The 20487-nt window shown below is 35.4% G+C and overlaps 1 protein-coding gene across 1 annotated transcript in view; it reads left to right on the top strand.

Moving 5' to 3' along the window:
• The window catches only part of tff3.6 (trefoil factor 3, gene 6), a 76353-nt gene that overhangs the window by 7562 nt on the left and 48304 nt on the right, over nucleotides 1–20487 (top strand). Inside the window, exons 5-24 of the mRNA XM_031896524.1 lie at nucleotides 2798–2827; nucleotides 3159–3182; nucleotides 3746–3775; nucleotides 4383–4406; nucleotides 4740–4763; nucleotides 5333–5368; nucleotides 6088–6111; nucleotides 6519–6548; nucleotides 7056–7085; nucleotides 7263–7292; nucleotides 7927–7956; nucleotides 8468–8497; nucleotides 10297–10320; nucleotides 11171–11200; nucleotides 11922–11945; nucleotides 12950–12979; nucleotides 13157–13186; nucleotides 14069–14098; nucleotides 15198–15227; nucleotides 15545–15574. Of these exons, the coding sequence (XP_031752384.1) occupies nucleotides 2798–2827; nucleotides 3159–3182; nucleotides 3746–3775; nucleotides 4383–4406; nucleotides 4740–4763; nucleotides 5333–5368; nucleotides 6088–6111; nucleotides 6519–6548; nucleotides 7056–7085; nucleotides 7263–7292; nucleotides 7927–7956; nucleotides 8468–8497; nucleotides 10297–10320; nucleotides 11171–11200; nucleotides 11922–11945; nucleotides 12950–12979; nucleotides 13157–13186; nucleotides 14069–14098; nucleotides 15198–15227; nucleotides 15545–15574 (570 nt within the window). The remainder of the gene's footprint in view (nucleotides 1–2797; nucleotides 2828–3158; nucleotides 3183–3745; nucleotides 3776–4382; nucleotides 4407–4739; nucleotides 4764–5332; nucleotides 5369–6087; nucleotides 6112–6518; nucleotides 6549–7055; nucleotides 7086–7262; nucleotides 7293–7926; nucleotides 7957–8467; nucleotides 8498–10296; nucleotides 10321–11170; nucleotides 11201–11921; nucleotides 11946–12949; nucleotides 12980–13156; nucleotides 13187–14068; nucleotides 14099–15197; nucleotides 15228–15544; nucleotides 15575–20487) is intronic.

The raw sequence follows: 20487 nt of genomic DNA on the forward strand, positions 1-20487 counted from the left end.
TAAAGGAAGAGACTACCTTAGGGAGCACCATGCATACAATCAACAGGAATGAAGTGAGTTTTGTCATTTTCAGGCGAAGTCCCAGATGGAGTATGTTCACTGCTGTTCCAACTGCTGTCCAACTCTGTCTAACTCATTAAAGCATACTTAAATTTGCTATAACTCTGTCTAACTCATTAAAGCATACTTAAATTTGCTATAACTCTGTCTAACTCATTAAAGTATACTTAAATTTGCTATAACTCTGTCTAACTCATTAAAGTATACTTAAATTTGCTATAACTCTGTCTAACTCATTAAAGTATACTTAAATTTGCTATAACTCTGTCTAACTCATTAAAGTATACTTAAATTTGCTATACTTTAAGTTGCTATACTGCCAAGCTGCTACCCCCAGCAAAGCTGCTGCCAGAGTGATCCCAATGAAATAGTTCAAGAGAGTCACATGGTTCTAAGGGGAGGGCCCAATTGGCTAGACATCAAATACATCCAAATTCACACCTATTGCCTGTTATCAGATAACGATTTACCCTTACACAGAGCAGGAAATGTGATTAAACTAGGGGTATGATAATGGAAGTCACTGATTAAAGCCAAGCAGAGAAAACAGATATGGCAGCAAACATACATTTAAATTAAACCAGCAGTGGAAAGGGGGGTGCAAATCAGGAGAGTGGATGGCAGCAAACATACCTGGTGAGACAAAGAAAACCTGGGTTAGGGGTGTATGGTTGGAGGTGCAGGTTGGTGATGGTAAAGGCAGATGAAGGCTGATATTAATAGATGCTAGTTAACTCTGTCTAACTCATTAAAGTATACTTGGGGGCTGATTTACTAAGACACGATTTCGAATCCGAATTGGAAAAATTCCGATTGGAAACGAACATTTTGCGACTTTTTCGTATTTTTTGCGAGTTTTTCGGCGTCTTTACGATTTTTGCGTAAAAACGCGAGTTTTTCGGCGTCTTTACGAAAGTTGCGCAAAGTCACGATTGTTTCGTAGCGTTAACACTTGCGCACAAAGTCGCGCCTTTTTCGTAGCGTTAAAACTTAAAAGGCACGACATTTCGCGCAAGTTTTAACGCTACGAAAAAATCGCGACTTTGCGCAACTTTCGTAAAGACGCCGAAAAACTCGCGTTTTTACGCAAAAATTGTAAAGACGCCGAAAAACTCTCGTTTTTACGCAAAAATCGTAAAGACGCCGGAAAAAATCGCAAAATTACCGATCATTACGAAAAAAACGCAATCGGACACATTCGGCCCGTTCGTGGGTTAGTAAATGTGCCCCTTAAAGTTGCTATACTGCCAAGCTGCTACCCCCAGCCAAGCTGCTCCCAGAGCGTTATTTAAGTCATGAAGACTTGACGCAACGTGCGCTAATTTACGCGTGCGCGCTACTTATTGCACGCACGCCATATTCCCTGCAAAACGGAGGATGCATCACTCTGGGGCCAACACATACTTGAATAAATCCCACTGCAAAGTCCTTATTGTGTTGCCAAAAGCTCATTTACTGTACTTTTCTACAATTACCGCCTGCCCCAAGAAGTTGTTAATTTTCGCATAGAGTAATGCAATATTTAGCGCGTCTAAGTGTTTGTAAATCATGCGTTAGTATTATTTCTGTGTGCTAATTAATGCAATGCAGTAAAATTAACCCATGCGGAACGCATATAGCGAATGACGTGTTTTTCATGTCTATTTTAACGCAAAAAAGCATGCGATATGCATTATCGCTCTTTAGTGAATCAAGCCTCTTATGTCTACTAAAAAAATAATTTTAAACAATAAATAAATAAACCCAATAGGGCTGTTCTGCCCCCAATAAGGGGTAATTATATCTTAGTTGGGATCAAGTACAGGTACTGTTTTATTATTACAGAGAAAAGGGAATCATTTAACCATTAAATAAACCCAATAGGGCTGTTCTGCCCCCAATAAGGGGTAATTATATCTTAGTTGGGATCAAGTACAGGTACTGTTTTATTATTACAGAGAAAAGGGAATCATTTAACCATGAAATAAACCCAATAGGGCTGTTCTGCCCCCAGTAAGGGGTAATTATATCTTAGTTGGGATCAAGTACAGGTATTGTTTTATTATTACAGAGAAAAGGGAATCATTTTTAAAAATTTGAACTTTTTGATCAAAATGGAGTATATGGGAGATGGCCCTCCCATAATTTGGAGCTTTTTGCATAATGGGATTCCAGATAATGGATCCCATACCTGTATAAAATTTCTCTGCTCATTATTTCAGCACCAGCACCGCCAGAAGGTAATATTTTTTTTAGGAACAATCAAACTGTGTAGCTCAATATTGCAAGTTTAAACATTAACTTTCAATGATTAAAGTATCTGTTATAATTTCCTCCTGTTGGAGGTGATTTTGTGTTTTTAAAAATATTGGTAAAACATGAATGTGAAACATATTTTGACACTACTTTTTTTTGACAGTATAATTTTTGAGGGAATTTTAAATGTTACTACACATTTATTTTATAAATAAAGTTTATCATTTTAGGGGCTGCACCAGCACCAGCATAAGGAGAGGGCTCAGTTCATTAGATAACTTTTTCTAATTAGCATCTTAATCAGTGGTGATGTTGTGTTTTTAAAAATATTAGCAAAATGTATATGTTAAACATATTTGACTTTCCTTTTTTGCAATATACTTTTTTTTGGAATTTTTAAAAATGAATTTACAGATAACACAGATATAGTAAATATTATTTAGTTCTCTATATGACTTTTAATTTTATATAAATCATTAAATATTTCTACCTATCATTTTAGGGGCTGCACCGGCACCAGCGCCAGCAGAAGGTAAGTGCTCAATTCATTAGATAACTTTTATAAGTAGCATCTTAATCAGTGGTGATGTTGTGTTTTTAAAAACATTAGCAAAATGTATATGTTAAACATATTTGACTTTCCTTTTTTCAATATACTTTTTTTTTTGGAATTTTTAAAAATGACTTTAATTGGTGTATTTATCCATTTTTGAGTTTGTGAATTTGGGTTGGGTTGACAAATCTACAATTTTGTCACTATATTTTAGACAACCAGACAACCCAGATATAGCAGATATGATTGAGTTCCCTATATGACTTTTAATTTTATATAAATCATTAAATATTTCTACCTATGATTTTAGGGGCTGCACCGGCACCAGCAGAAGGTTTGTGCTCAATTCATTAGATAACTCTTTATAAGTAGCATCTTAATCAGTGGTGATGTTGTGTTTTTAAAAATATTAGCAAAATGTATATGTAAAAAATATTTTACACTATTTTTTTTACAATACACTTCTTTTTGGGAAATTTAAAAAATAACATTAATGGGTGTATTTATCAGTTTTCGAGTTTGTGAATTTGGGTTGCAGATTGGTAAAACTATAATTTTGATACTATATTTTAGGCAATCAGACAACCCAGATATAGCCAATATTATTGAGTTCTCTATTTGACTTAATTTTATATAAATCATATTTCTACTTATCACTTAAGATGCTGCACTGGCTCACCAATGTTTTTAAAAATATTGGTAAAATATAGATGTAAAACATATTTGACGCTACTATTTTTGGTAATATACTTTTTAAAAATGACTTTAATGGCTGTATTTACAGTATCAGTTGAATTTGGTTTGTAGATTGGCAAGTCTACAATTTTGGTACTATATTTTAGACAACCAGACAAGACAGATATAGCAGATATTATTGAGTTCTCTATATGATTTTAGGGGCTGCACCGGCACCAGCACCAGCAGAAGGTTTGTGCTCAAGTCATTAGACAACTCTTTATAGGTAGCATCTTAATCAGTGGTGATGTTGTGTTTTTAAAAATATTAGTAAAATGTATATGTAAAACATATTTTACACTACTTTTTTTTTTACAATATACTTCTTTTTGGGAAATTTAAAAAATAACATTAATGGGTGTATTTATCAGTTTTCGAGTTTGTGAATTTGTGTTGTAGATTGGTAAAACTATAATTTTGATACTATATTTTAGGCAATCAGACAACCCAGATATAGCAGATATTATTGAGTTCTCTATTTGACTTAATTTTATATAAATCATATTTCTACTTATCACTTAAGGTACTGCACTGGCTCACCAATGTTTTTAAAAATATTGGTAAAATATAGATGTAAAACATATTTGACGCTACTATTTTTGGTAATATACTTTTTAAAAATGACTTTAATGGCTGTATTTACAGTATCAGTTGAATTTGGTTTGTAGATTGGCAAGTCTACAATTTTGGTACTATATTTTAGACAACCAGACAAGACAGATATAGCAGATATTATTGAGTTCTCTATATGACTTTTAATTTTATATAAATCATTAAATATTTCTACCTTTCATTTTAGGGGCTGCACCAGCACCAGCAGAAGGTTTGTGCTCAATTCATTAGATAACTCTTTATAAGTAGCATCTTAATCAGTGGTGATGTTTTGTTTTTAAAAATATTAGCAAAATGTATATGTAAAACTATTTTACACTACTTTTTTTACAATATACTTTTTTTTGGAAATTTTAAAAATGACTTTAATTGGTGTATTTATCCATTTTTGAGTTTGTGAATTTGGGCTGTAGATTGACAAATCTACAATTTTGGCACTATATTTTAGACAACCAGACAACATAGATATAGCAGATATGATTGAGTTCTATATATGACTTTTAATTTTATATTAATCATTTAATATTTCTGCCTATTATTTTAGGGGCTGCACCGGCACCAGCAGAAGGTTTGTGCTCAATTCATTAGATAGCTCTTTATAAGTAGCATTTTAATCAGTGGTGATGTTGTGTTTTTTAAAATATTAGTAAAATGTATATGTAAAACATAAAAATTACATTAATGGGTGTATTTATCAGTTTTCGAGTTTGTGAATTTGTGTTGTAGATTGGTTAAACTATCATTTTGATACTATATTTTAGGCAATCAGACAACCCAGATATAGCAGATATTATTGAGTTCTTTATTTAACTTAATTTTATATAAATCATATTTCTACCTATCACTTAAGGGGCTGCACTGGTTCACCAATGTTTTTAAAAATATTGGTGAAATATAAATGTAAAACATATTTGACGCTACTTTTTTTGGTAATATACTTTTTTTATTTTTAAAAATTACTGTAATGGGTGTATTTATCAGTTGAATTTGGTTTGTAGATTGGCAAGTCTACAATTTTGGTACTATATTTTAGACAACCAGACAACCAGACAACACAGATATAGCAGATATTATTGAGTTCCTTATATGACTTTTAATTTTATATAAATCATGAAATATTTCTACCTATCATTTTAGGGGCTGCACCGGCACCGGCACCAGCACCAGCAGAAGGTTTGTGCACAATTCATTAGATAACTCTGTATAAGTAGCACCTTAATCAGTGGTGATGTTGTGTTTTTAAAAATATTAGTAAAATGTATATGTAAAACATATTTTACACTTTTTTTACAATATACTTTTTTGGGAAATTTAAAAAATTGCATTAATGGGTGTATTTATCAGTTCGAGTTTGTGAATTTGTGTTGTAGATTGGTAAAACTATAATTTTTATACTATATTTTAGGCAATCAAACAACCTAGATATAGCAGATATTACTGAGTTCTCTATATGACTTTATTGTATATATGACTGAATTTTATATAAATCATATTTAATTTTATATAAATAATAATTCTACCTATCACTTAAGGGGCTGCACCGGCACCAGCAGAAGGAAAATGCTCAATTCATGTGTCATAATCAGAAGTGTTGACATTTTGACACTACATTTTTAGGCAATAAAAGTTTTTGGGGGGTTTTTTGGAAATCTTTAATGCACAAATTTTAATCTACAATTTTTTATGCAGGGACACATACATGCCTAGTTGCCTACATTGCTCCTTACTAGTGATGTTGTGTTTTTAAAAATATTGGTAAAATGTAAATGCAAAACATATTTTGACAATAGTTTTTTTGACAATATAATTTTTTAATTTTTTTTTTAAATTACTTGAATTACTTTTAATATTATATAAATCATTAAATACAGTATTTCTACCTATCATTTAAGGGGCTGCACCAGCACCAGCAGAAGGTAAGTGCTCAATTCATTAGATTCATTAGATAACGATTAGCATCTTTATCAGTGGTGATGTTGTGTTTTTAAAATTAGTAAAATATAAATAGAAGGTTTGTGCTCAATTCATTAGATAACTCTATAGAAGTAACATGATGATAGATATAGATATGGATTTTATTTAGTTCTCTATATGACTTTTATTGAGTCCTCTATATGACTTTTAATTTTATATAAATGATTAAATATTTCTACCTATCATTTTAGGGGCTGCACCAGCACCAGCAGAAGGTTTGCGCTCAGTTTATTAGATAACTCTATAGAAGTAACATGATGATAGATATAGATATAGCAGATTTTATTGGGTTCTCTATATGACTTTTAATTTTATATCAATCATTAAATATTTCTACCTATCATTTAAGGGGCTGCACCAGCACCGGCACCAGCAGAAGGTAAGTGCTTAATTCATTAGATAACTTTTATAAAGTAGCATCTTAAAGGGGAACTGTCACCCTAAGAAATAATTCCAAATCCTTTTCTTCTGTGTTTGTCAAGCATGTCTCTATACCTAAGGCATAGAGGGGGCAAGGCAATACATGATTGACAGTTGAGATTTTTAAATGCCTTTATAATGGGTATCTATGTATTAATAAAAAAAAATTAAGGTTTCATGTTTAATTCAAAAAGTGTTGTTGTGTATTAAAAAATATTCGTAACAAGTAAATGTAAAGCACATTTTGACACTACTTTTTTAGGCAATAAAAGTTTTTGGGTTTTTTTTAAAATTTTTTTAAAAATTACTTTAAAGGGTGCATTTATCAGTTTTTGAGGTTGTAAATTTGGGTTTTAGATTGGTAAATCTATAATTTTAAAACTATATTTTTGACAACTAGCCAACACAGATATAGGATTTTTGTAATTTTATATAAATCATTAAATATTTCTACCTTTTATTTTAGGGGCTGCACCAGCACCGGCACCAGCAGAAGGTAAGTGCTCAATTCATTAGATAACTTTTTAAAGTAGCATCTTAATCAGTGGTGATGTTGTGTTTTTAAAAAATATTTTAGGCATCCAGACAACACAGATATAGCAGATATTACTGAGTTCTCTATATGACCTTAAATTCTATATAGATCATTAAATTTTTCTACCTATCATTTAAGGGGCTGCACCGGCACCGGCACCAGCAGAAGGTAAGTGCTCAATGCAATTCTTTATGAGTAGCATGATAATCAGTGGTGATGTTTAGTGATGAAACTGTTGAACTATTAGCAAAGCCACAAATAATTAGTGACACACATAAAAGTCAATAGGCGAAAAATGTTATGGGAGATACATTTTACATGCAACAAATTTTTATGCAGGTGACATTTTTCAACATACAACTTTTTTTTACTCCAGATGTATTAAAGTCAATGCCTATTTTTTTCATTAGTAACATTTTTGTCTTAGCAACTACTTTGCAGCTGCAATTTTTTTGGTGAAAAGCTTTCCTCAGTTTTGCAAAAAAAAAAAATTGTGAATGGCAAAATGATGAATTAGCTGTGAGTCCAAGCCTGCCAAAAAATTGGTTATCACTTATGATGTTGTGTTTTTAAAAATATTGGTGAAATATAAATGTAAAACATATTTATTGTTTAATTTTTAAAAATTACTTCAATGGGTGTTTTTATAATTTGAATTTGGGTTGTAGATTGGCACGTCTACAAATTTGGTACTATATTTTAGACAACCAGACAACATAGATATAGCAGATTTTATTCCCTATAGAGTTCACTATATGACTTTTATTTTATATAAATCATTAAATATTTCTACCTATTTAAGGGGCTGCACCAGCACCGGCACCAGCAGAAGGTAAGTGCTCGATTAATTAGATAATTTTTCATAAGTAGCGTCTTAATCAGCTGTGATGTTTGGTCATGAGCAAATCTGGGAAGCTGCTGAAAAAAATGTGAAACTGTGAAACATTCACAAAACGCATTGAAGTCAATAGGTGACAATTTTTAAGCACAACAAATCAAGTTTTCCTTGGTGACTGTTTTGTTGCTGCAAATGGTTTTTCTGCAGTTTCATGAAATATTCAAAAAATTTGCTCTTTACTAGTGATGTTGTGTTTTTAAAAATATTGGTAAAATGTTAATGCAAAACATATTTTGATACTATTTTTTTGACAATATAAAATTTTTTGAATTTTTAAAAATTACATTAATGTGTGTATTTTGATTTTGATTTTTGAATTTGGGTTGTAGACTGGCAAATCTAGATTTTAGACAACCAGACAACACAGATATAGCAGATATTATTGAGTTTTCTTTATGGCTTTAGTTTTATATAAATCATTAAATATTTCTACCTATCATTTTAGGGGCTGCACCAGCACCAGCACCAGCAGAAGGTAAGTACTCATTAGATAACTCTTTATAAGTAGTGATAAGCAAATCTGTCTGGTTTGCTTTGTCATAAACTTCACGGAACGACAAGAAAATTCACGAAATGGCAAAAAAATCTGTGAAATGAATTTGTTGCGCAACTTTTTTGTTGCCTGCATAATTATTTTGTCGTCCATTTTTTTGTTGCCGTGAGTTGCTTTTTTTGCTGTGACAGCAAAAAAATTCACCACTAACAATGAGTGAGATATAGCACATATTATTGAGTTCTCTATATGACTTTTAATTTTATTTAAATCATTAAATATTTCCACCTATTATTTTAGGGGCGGCACCAGCACCAGCACCAGCAGAAGGTTTGTGCTCAATTCATTAGATAACTCTTTATACACAGAATCTTAATCAGTGGTGATGTGTATTTAAAAATATTAGTAAAATGTAAATATAAAACATATTTTGACAGTACATTTTTAGGCAATAAAAATATTTTGGAAATTTTCAAAATTATTTTAATGGGTGTATTTATCAGTATTCGAGTTTGTGAATCTGGGTTGTAGATCAGCAAATCTACAATTTTTACACAATATTTTAGACAACCAGACAACACAGATATAGCAGATATTATTGAGTCCTCTAAATGACTTTTAATTTTATATAAATGATTAAATATTTCTATCTATCATTTTAGGGGCTGCACCAGCACCAGCACCAGCAGAAGGTTTGTGCTCAATTCATTAGATAACTCTATAGAAGTAACATGATGATATATATAAATATAAAAAACATATTTTGACTTTTATTAGTTATTACTTTTTTTAGGCAATACATTTTTTTTTGAAATTTTAAAAATAATTTTAATGGAACTATTTATCAGTTTTCAAGCTTGTAAATTTGGGTTGTAGATGGGCAAATCTACAATTTCGACACTATATTTTAGACAACCAGACAACACAGATATAGCAGGTATTATTGAGTCCTCTATATGACTATTAATTTTATATAAATCATTAAATATTTCTACCTATCATTTAAGGGGCTGCACCAGCACCAGCACCAGCAGAAGGTAAGTGCTCAATTCATTAGATAACTTTTATAAAGTAGCATCTTAAAAAGGAACTGTTAACCTAAGAAATAATTCTAAATCCTTTTCTTTTGTGTTTGTCAAGCATGTCTCTATACCTAAAGGTGGCCATACACGTGGCGATCTGATGATGTTTCGTACGACCATCGGTCGCACGAAACATCGTAAGATCCGCCACATACCATTCAGGGCTGAATCGGCAGGTAAAGAGGTAGAAACAATAGGATTTCTACCTCCTTCTGCCGATTCAGCTCTGAAGGGAGAATTTTGGTCAGGCGCCTTCTATGTAAACAACGGTAAAACCTTTCCGAATCTTTCATGCAAGCGTACAAAAAAGTTGTGCGGCGTATGACAAAATCATGCGGACGCATGAAAAATTCACTGAAAATATGCTTGGAGCATTCGTGCCTTTGTAAATGTGCCCCAAAGTGTGGAATTTCACTGTGAATCCATGCCTTGTGAAAAAAAAAATTGCTCTTTACTAGTGATGTTGTGTTTTTAAAAATATCGGTAAAATGTAAATGCAAAACATATTTTGGCACTAATTTTTTTAACAATATATTTTTTTGAATTTTTAAAAATTACTTTTATGTGTGTAATTATCAGTTTTTGAGTTTTGGGTTATAGATGACACAGATATAGCAGATATTATTGAGTTCTCTATTTGATTTTATATATAATCATTAACCTATTATTATATCATAAAATCATTACCTATCATTTAAGGGGCTGCACCAGCACCGGCAGAAGGTAAGTGCTCAAATCAATATGTAACTTTTTATAATTAGCATCTTAATCAGTGGTGATGTTGCATTTTAAAAATATTATTAAAATGTAAATATAAAACATATTTTGATGCTACTTTTTTAGGCAATAAAAATGTTTTGGAAATGTTAAAAATTATTTTAATGGGTGTTTATATCAGTTTTTGAGTTTGTGAATTTGGGTTGTAGATTGGTAAAACTACAATTTTGACACTATGGGGAACATTTACTAATCCATGAATTCGAATCCCGGATGGGAAAAAATCGGATTGGAAACGAACATTTTGCAACTTTTTCATATTTTTTGTGATTTTTTCATCGCCGTCACGACTTTTTCGTTGCCGTAACGACTTTTTCACAAATTGTTGTGACTTTTTCATATTGAGCGCTCGTAAATGGTGGGCAAACCTTTCCGACTTTGCATGATTTTGGAAGCCTCCCATAGGACTCAATGGCACTCTGCAGCTCCAACCTGGCCCAAGGAAAGTCACGATACTGAAACTTGAATGAATCCGAAAATTTCCTACTCGGCGCGACAGTTCGATTTTTTCGCGACGGCCACTAAAAATTTGCGGCAATTCTCGAAAAAGTTGTGACAATGATGAAAAAGTCACGACAATTCGCGAAAAACTCAGGATGGTGCCGAAAAAAAATCGCAAAAATACCGATCATTACGGAAAAAACGCATTCAGATGCTTTTCAGATGTTCATGGATTAGTAAATGTCCCCCTAAGTTTTTGAGAACCAGACAACACAGATACAGCAGATATGATTGAATTCTCTGTATGACTTTTAATTTTATATAAATCATGAAATATTTCTACCTATCATTTTAGGGGCTGCACCGGCACCAGCACCAGCAGAAGGTTTGTGCACAATTCATTAGATAACTCTGTATAAGTAGCACCTTAATCAGTGGTGATGTTGTGTTTTTAAAAATATTAGTAAAATGTATATGTAAAACATATTTTACACTACTTTTTTTAAATATACTTTTTTGGGAAATTTTAAAAATTGCATTAATGGGTGTATTTATCAGTTCGAGTTTGTGAATTTGTGTTGTAGATTGGTAAAACTATAATTTTTATACTATATTTTAGGCAATCAAACAACCTAGATATAGCAGATATTACTGAGTTCTCTATATGACTTTATTGTATATATGACTGAATTTTATATAAATCATATTAATTTTATATAAATAATAATTCTACCTATCACTTAAGGGGCTGCACCGGCACCAGCAGAAGGAAAATGCTCAATTCATGTGTCATAATCAGAAGTGTTGACATTTTGACACTACATTTTTAGGCCGATAAAAGTTTTTGGGGGGTTTTTTGGAAATCTTTAATGCACAAATTTTAATCCACAAATTTTTATGCAGGGACACATACATGCCTAGTTGCCTACATTGCTCCTTACTAGTGATGTTGTGTTTTTAAAAATATTGGTAAAATGTAAATGCAAAACATATTTTGACAATAGTTTTTTTGACAATATAATTTTTAAAATTTTTTTTTAAATTACTTGAATTACTTTTAATTTTATATAAATCATTAAATACAGTATATCTACCTATTATTTAAGGGGCTGCACCAGCACCAGCAGAAGGTAAGTGCTCAATTCATTAGATAACGATTAGCATCTTTATCAGTGGTGATGTTGTGTTTTTAAAATTAGTAAAATATAAATGTAAAACATATTTTGACACTACTTTTTTTAGAGATTAACATTATTTTGAAATTTTAAAAATAATTTGAATGGAATTATTTATTAGTTTTCAAGCTTGTAACTTTGGGTTGTAGATGGGAAAATCTACAATTTTGACACTATATTTTAGACAACCACACAACACAGATATAGCAGGTATTATTGTGTCCTATATATGACTTTTAATTTTATATAAATTATTAAATATTTCTACCTATCATTTTAGAGGCTGCACCAGCACCAGCAGAAGGTTTGTGCTCAATTCATTAGATAACTCTATAGAAGTAACATGATGATAGATATAGCAGATTTTATTGGGTTCTCTATATGACTTTTAATTTTATATCAATCATTAAATATTTCTACCTATCATTTAAGGGGCTGCACCAGCACCAGCAGAAGGTAAGTGCTTAATTCATTAGATAACTTTTATAAAGTAGCATCTTAAAGGGGAACTGTCACCCTAAGAAATAATTCCAAATCCTTTTCTTTTGTGTTTGTCAAGCATGTCTCTATACCTAAGGCATAGAGGGGGGCAAGGCAATATATGATTGACAGTTGAGATTTTTAAATGCCTTTATAATGGGTATCAATGTATTAATAAAAAAAAGAATTAAGGTTTCATGTTTAATTCAAAAAGTGTTGTTGTGTTTTAAAAAATATTCATAAAAAGTAAATGTAAAGCACATTTTGACACTACTTTTTTAGGCAATAAAAGTTTTTTTTTTTTTTTTTTAATTTTAAAAATTACTTTAAAGGGTGCATTTATCAGTTTTTGAGGTTGTAAATTTGGGTTTTAGATAAAACTATAATTTTAACACTATATTTTTGACAACCAGCCAACACAGATATAGGATTTTTGTAATTTTATATAAATCATTAAATATTTCTACCTTTTATTTTAGGGGCTGCACCAGCACCGGCACCAGCAGAAGGTAAGTGCTCAATTCATTAGATAACTTTTTAAAGTAGCATCTTAATCAGTGGTGATGTTGTGTTTTTAAAAAATATTTTAGGCATCCATACAACACAGATATAGCAGATATTACTGAGTTCTCTATATGACCTTAAATTCTATATAGATCATTAAATTTTTCTACCTATCTATTAAGGGGCTGCACCAGCACCGGCACCAGCAGAAGGTAAGTGCTCAATTCAATTCTTTATGAGTAGCATGATAATCAGTGGTGATGTTTAGTGATGAAACTGCTGAAATGTTAGCAAAGCCACAAATAATTAGTGACACACATAAAAGTCAATAGGTGCAAAATGTTATGGGAGATACATTTTACATGCAACAAATTTTTATGCAGGTGACATTTTTCAACATACAACTTTTTTTTTTACTCCAGATGTATTAACCTTTCCTTAGTTTTGCAAAGAAAAAAAATTGTGAATGGCAAAATGATGAATTAGCTATGAGTCCAAGCCTGCCAAAAAATTGGTTATCACTAGTGATGTTGTGTTTTTAAAAATATTGGTGAAATATAAATGTAAAACATATTTATTGTTTAATTTTTAAAAATTACTTCAATGGGTGTTTTTATAATTTGAATTTGGGTTGTAGATTGGCACTTCTACAAATTTGGTACAGGTATGGGATCCCTTATCCGGAAACCCATTATCCAGAAAGCTCCGAATTACGGAAAGCCTGTCTCCCATAGACTCCATTATAATCAAATAATTCAGAATTTTAAAACTGATTATCTTTTTCTCTGTATTAATAAAACTGTACCTTGTAACTGATCCCAACTAAGATATCAATAATCCGTATTGGATGCAAAACAATCCTATTGGGTTTAATTAATGTTTTATTGTTTTTTTAGTAGACTTAAGGTATGGAGATCCAAATTACGGAAAGACCCCTTATCCGGAATGCCCTTGGTCCCGAGCATTCTGGATAATGGGTCCTATACCTGTACTATATTTTAGACAACCAGACAACATAGATATAGCAGATATTATTGAGTTCCCTATATGACTTTTATTTTATATAAATCATTAAATATTTCTACCTATTTAAGGGGCTGCACCAGCACCGGCACCAGCAGAAGGTAAGTGCTCGATTAATTAGATAATTTTTCATAAGTAGCATCTTAATCAGCGGTGATGTTTGGTCATGAGCAAATCTGGGAAGCTGCTGAAAAAATTGTGAAACTGTGAAACATTCACAAAACGCATTGAAGTCAATAGGTGACAATTAGTGATGAGCGAATCTGTTCCGTTTCGTCGAAAAATTCGCGAATCTTTCAAAAGATCCGCGAAACGGCGAAAAATTCGCGAAACGCCGAAATTGTCGTGCGACAAAAAAAATGTGTCGCCCGCGGCTATTATTTTGTCACGCAGCTATTGTTTCGTCGCCCGCGGCTATTAATTTGTCGCGCGGCTATTGTTTCGTCGCCAACAGCTATTGTTTCATCGCCCGCGGCTATTATTTTGTCGCGCAGCTATTGTTTCGTCACCCGCGGCTATTGTTTCGCCGCGCGGCTATTATTTCGTCGCCCGCGGCTATTATTTTGTCGCGCAGCTATTATTTCGCCGCCCACGGCTATTATTTTGTCGCACGGCTATCCTTTTGTCGCCTGCGGCTATTATTTTGTTGCGCGGCTATTCTTTTGACGCCCACGACTATTCTTTTTTGACGCCGGCGACAATTTTTGGACATGCGACAAATTTTTCCGCGGTGAATTTTTTCATCTGTTTCACGAAACAATCCGCCAATGGCGAAACGCGGAAATTCGCCGCGAATCCATGCCTGGCGAAATATTTCGCCCATCACTAGTGACAATTTTTAAGCACAACAAATCAAGTTTTCCTTGGTGACTGTTTTGTTGCTGCAAATGGTTTTTCTGCAGTTTCATGAAATATTCAAAAAATTCACTCTTTACTAGTGATGTTGTGTTTTTAAAAATATTGGTAAAATGTTAATGCAAAACATATTTTGATACTATTTTTTTGACAATATAAAATTTTTTGAATTTTTAAAAATTACATTAATGTGTGTATTTTGATTTTGATTTTTGAATTCGGGTTGTAGACTGGCAAATCTAGATTTTAGACAACCAGACAACACAGATATAGCAGATATTATTGAGTTTTCTATATGGCTTTAGTTTTATATAAATCATTAAATATTTCTACCTATCATTTTAGGGGCTGCACCAGCACCAGCACCATCAGAAGGTAAGTACTCATTAGATAACTCTTTATAAGTAGTGATAAGCAAATCTGTCTGGTTTGCTTTGTCATAAACTTCACGGAATGACAAGAAAATTCACGAAACGGCAAAAAATCTGTGAAATGAATTTGTTGCGCAACGTTTTTGTTGCCTGCATAATTATTTTGTCGTCCATTTTTTTGTTGCCGTGAGTTGCTTTTTTTGCTGTGACAGCAAAAAAATTCACCACTAACAATGAGTGAGATATAGCAGATATTATTGAGTTCTCTATATGAATTTTAATTTTATTTAAATCATTAAATATTTCCACCTATTATTTTAGGGGCGGCACCAGCACCGGCACCAGCAGAAGGTTTGTGCTCAATTCATTAGATAACTCTTTATACGCAGAATCTTAATCAGTGGTGATGTGTATTTAAAAATATTAGTAAAATGTAAATGTAAAACATATTTTGACAGTACATTTTTAGGCAATAAAAATATTTTGGAAATTTTCAAAATTATTTTAATGGGTGTATTTATCAGTGTTCGAGTTTGTGAATCTGGGTTGTAGATCGGCAAATCTACAATTTTGACACAATATTTTAGGCATCCAGACAACACAGATATAGCAGATAGGAGAAAATTGTTTCATACTTACCGTAATTTTCTTTTCCTGGCCATCTCCCGTAGTAGCATCTTAACACTTGGGTAGCCCTCTTAGCGCAGCGATGACAGAAGGAAAAAACAGCATAAAATCCCCTCCCTTGGTCCATTCCATGTCTAGTAACAAGCTTCTGGAATATACAACTCAAAAATGATTAATAGGGAGGGAAGATGCTACTACGGGAGATGGCCAGGAAAAGAAAATTACGGTAAGTATGAAACAATTTTCTCCTTTCCTGGCCATCCCCTCCGTAGCATCTTAACACTTGGGTAAGTACCCGAGCAATACCAAAAAAAGGGAAGGGAACACATTAATATGCTGAACAGAAAACTTTAATCACAGTGAGACACGGCCTGCAAAACCTTGAGGCCAAATAAAGAATCATTTTGAGCAGAAACATCTAATTTATAATGTCTGAGAAAAGTATTAGTGGATTTCCAAGTCGCAGCCTTACAAATCGATTCTGGCGCTGCCTGTGCTTCTGCCGCCCAGGATGCTGCCAATCCTCTGGTCGAGTGTGCCTTGACCCCACTAGGTAACGGAAGCGCCTGCTCTCTGTATGCTGTAGTTATGGCCATCACGATCCATCTTCCAATGGTCCTAACCGAGGCAGTCTGACCCTTATTTATTCCTCCCGGAATGACAAAGAGGTTAGAAGACTTTCTAAAGGGTTGTGTTCTGAGAATGTAGGTTTCAAGGCAATTCCTGACATCTAAGTTCTTCTTCGGAGTTTCCGTTTCTGTGGATGAAACCGGATGGAAGGAAGGAAGTACTATAGGCTCATTCAGGTGGAAGGTAGAAACTACCTTGGGTAGAAAGTTAGGCATGGTCCGCAGAACAACCTTCTCTGGATAGAAAACTGTGAAGGGAGGTTCAGACGATAAGGCTCTTAATTCACTGATTCTCCTTGCCGAGGTGACTGCCACTAACAGAACTGTTTTGAGTGTCAGATGCCATATAGAAATATCTTCCATCGGAGCAAAAGGCTTCATAGACAAGGCCTTCAAAATTAATGGAAGGTCCCAAGGAGGAGCATGGGACCTAATGGGTGGACGAATTCGCTTCACAGCTGCTAGAAATCGGACAACTAAGGGATTCTCAGCCCATTTGATATTTAGGATGGCAGACAGGGCAGAAATTTGAACTCTTAGAGAACTCCACGACAGACCCCTGTCTAGGCCCGCCTGCAAGAATTCCAACACTGTGGCTGTAGAAGGCTCCTGGAATTCGAGACTTCTCTCTCTAGCCCATGCTTGGAAGCGGTCCCAAATCTTGCAATATTGAGAGGTAGTAGAGGCCTTCCTGGCTCTAAGGAGAGTAGCAATAACTTCCTCCGTAAACCCTAAATCTATAAGCCTTCTCCTCTCAATCTCCATGCCTTGAGGTTCAGATGCTGGGGAAAGGGGTGGAAAACTGGCCCTTGCCTGAGAACATCCTGCCTGCTGGGGAGCTGAAGAGGTTTCTCCACCGAAAGCCTCCTGAGGAGGGGATACCATGGCCGCCGGGGCCAATCTGGGAGGATGGCTATCACTGTTGCCCTGGACACCATTATTTTCCGAAGAATAAGAGAAATCATGGGAAGAGGAGGGAATACATAGAGGAGCCCCTCTTCCCAGCTCTGGGCTAAGGCATCCACTGCTTCTGACTGAGGGTGATGAAATCTCGAGTAAAACCGGGCCACCTTGGCATTCTGGGGGGTCGCCATCAGATCTATGGCCGGGGTCCCCCATTTCTGAGTTATCGTCAGAAACACCTCCTGACTGAGCTCCCATTCCGTATAATCTAGTGACCTTCGAGAAAGAAAGTCTGCTGCTTGATTTTCTCTTCCAGGGATATGAACGGCCGTTAGATCTTGTAGATGTTCTCTTGCCCAGTCCATGATGGGTTCTAGTTCCTGAAGAAGAGTCACACTCTTGGTACCTCCTTGCTTTCTTATATATGAGACGGTGGAAATATTGTCCGATCTCACCTTTACACAAGACCCCTGTACGAGATCTGAGAAAGCATCCAGAGCTCTGTTGACTGCTCTTAGCTCGATGATATTTGAGGGGATGTGTCCCAAATTTGTACCCCAGGATCCTTGAGCCGAATGCCCAAGACAATGAGCTCCCCAACCTTCTGCTGAAGCGTCTGTGAAGAGTTCTACCCAGCAAGGATCTCGAAGAGGAAACCCGTTTTTTAGATTTACTTCGTCCCGCCACCAGGAGAGGGAGCTCCTGACTACAGCTGGAAGAGGAAGGATTTGAGACCAATTCTCTAGTTCTTTGTTCCAATGGGACAGAAATACATGTTGGAGTGGCCTCATCTTCCATCTGGCCCATTTTACTAGCCCAATACAGGAGGCCATCATCCCTAACAGTCTCATCATGTGGCGCGCTGTAATTCGGGAAAACTGACATAGCCTGGATGCTTCTGTTGTGACCTTTAAGATCCGATCTTGAGACAGGCTCAAACTGTTGTCCTTCGTATCTATGTAAGCCCCCAGAAAGACCAGGGCCTGGGTCGGCTGTAGTTGACTCTTGGCAACATTGATGATCCAACCGACCTCCTTGAGCTTGGACAGAGCCCGATCTCGATCTACCACAGCTTGTGCCATGGTCCTGGAGACCACTAGAAGGTTGTCTAGGTAATGAAAGATCTCCAGACCGGCACGCCTGAGCCAAGCTATGACTACCACAAGGACCTTGGAGAAGGTTCGGGGAGATGTGGAAAGGCCAAAGGGCAAACAGACGAATTGAAGATGAAGGTCTCTCCAGGCGAATCTTAGAAAGGACTGATGCTCCACTGCCACGGGGACATGAAGATAGGCGTCCTTTAAGTCTATAGTTATTAGCCAATCGCCCGAGCTGATCATTGGCCTGATGGTAGCTATAGACTCCATCTTGAACGGCTGGACCTTTATCGATCTGTTCAGCCTTCGCAAATCTAAAATCGGACGCAGCTCTCCTGAGCTCTTTGTAACAAGGAATAGTGGGGAATAGAACCCCTTTCTTCTGGAGCGAGATGGAACTGGCACTACTGCTCCCTTTGTGAGAAGCTGCTGAATATACTCGTCCATTGCTAGCTGGCCCTCTGCTTGTATAGGGATCCTTGTTTGACAAAAGAAGGTTTGACTTGGCCTTTTGAAAAATTCTATTTTGTAACCCCTGAGTATAATGTCTAACACCCAGGAGTCGTGAGTAATTCCTGCCCAGGCCTCTCTGAACTGTAGAAGACGTGCCCCAACTTGAGGAACCTGGACAGGCTCCATCTCATGCTGACTTGGGCTGGGGCTTAGGTGACCTGATGAATCTGGTTTTACGATTCTGGAACAAGGAGGACTGGGCAGAACGCCAATTTTGGCCACGAAAGGACTCCTTGCCTTGCCTGAAGCCTCTACTTTCCTCACGACGTCTAGTGAAGTATCTCTCAGACTGGGACCTTCTAAACGTCTCCTTAAAATGTTTATTTTGAGGCAAGAAGGAAGACTTACCACCTGAGGATTTGGATATAATGTCGTCTAGTGACTTGCCAAAAAGTCTATCTCCTTCATAAGGCAGTTTGCATAAGGTATTCTTAGAGGCTGTGTCAGCATACCAACCTTTTAGCCATAAGGCTCTTCTCGTTGAAATGGATAAGGCTGTAGTGCGTGCCACTAGTTTAGTGGAATCGATAGCTGCCTCTAGAGAAAAACCCGCAGCTACCTTCAGGTCAGCCAGGATCTCCCTTAATGAATCTCGTGAAGCCTTAGAATTAACAGCTTGCTCTAAGTTCTCTACCCATATTGTCATGGCCTTAGCCACAGAAATTTGAGCCACAGTGGGTCTATACAAAGCACCTGCGGCCAGAAAAAGCCTCCTCAGATCAGTCTCCATGCGACGATCCATCGGATGTTTAAGAGAAGATACATCGTCAATCGGGAGGGCAGTTTTCCTTGAGAGCCTTGCCACTGGGGCATCGACAACTGGCAATCTATCCCACTTAGCAGAAACTTCCTCAGGGAAAGGATAGAGTTTAGAGAACTTAGATTCTGTAGGGATCTTCTTTGCAGTCTTTTCCCACTCAGACTCAATAAGGGCTTTAATCTCATCATGCAGAGGGAAACTTGCCTTCTTCTTTTTACTGATAAGGACTGATGAAGAGCTTGCAGAGGAATCCTGAATTGAAAGGGTCTGTCTAACAGCTTTAATAAGCGGAGACACAAGTTTAAAGTCGAATCCGAACGATTCCTCATCCTCATCAGAAGAAGAAGAATATCCCTCCATATCATCCTTGGCGGAAGAGGATGAACTGCAGTCCTCAACTTGTTTGCTAGTGGAGGGTCTAGGACGCTTCCTCTCTGAAGCATGTTTTACTCCCTCCGCAACAGCATCTTTGATCCAAGCTAATAAGTCCTTAGGACAAGCCTATTCCTTAGCCGAATCCTCTGGCTCTGGGTCAACAGATATAAAAGCACTTCCAGAATGCTTAGCAGATTCAGCAGCTGGGGCAAGGAATTGGAGAATGCAATCCTTACAAAACTTCTTGCCTTTAAGCGCAGGTTCATAACAAGTGAGGCAGGACTTAAACTCTGTAGCCGGAGTATCCGAATGTTCAGGGGTCTGCGACATACTGAAACAGAACAAACAAAATAAATCGCC

The sequence above is a fragment of the Xenopus tropicalis genome, chromosome 2 (assembly GCF_000004195.4).
Source record: "Xenopus tropicalis strain Nigerian chromosome 2, UCB_Xtro_10.0, whole genome shotgun sequence".
NCBI lineage: Eukaryota > Metazoa > Chordata > Amphibia > Anura > Pipidae > Xenopus > Xenopus tropicalis.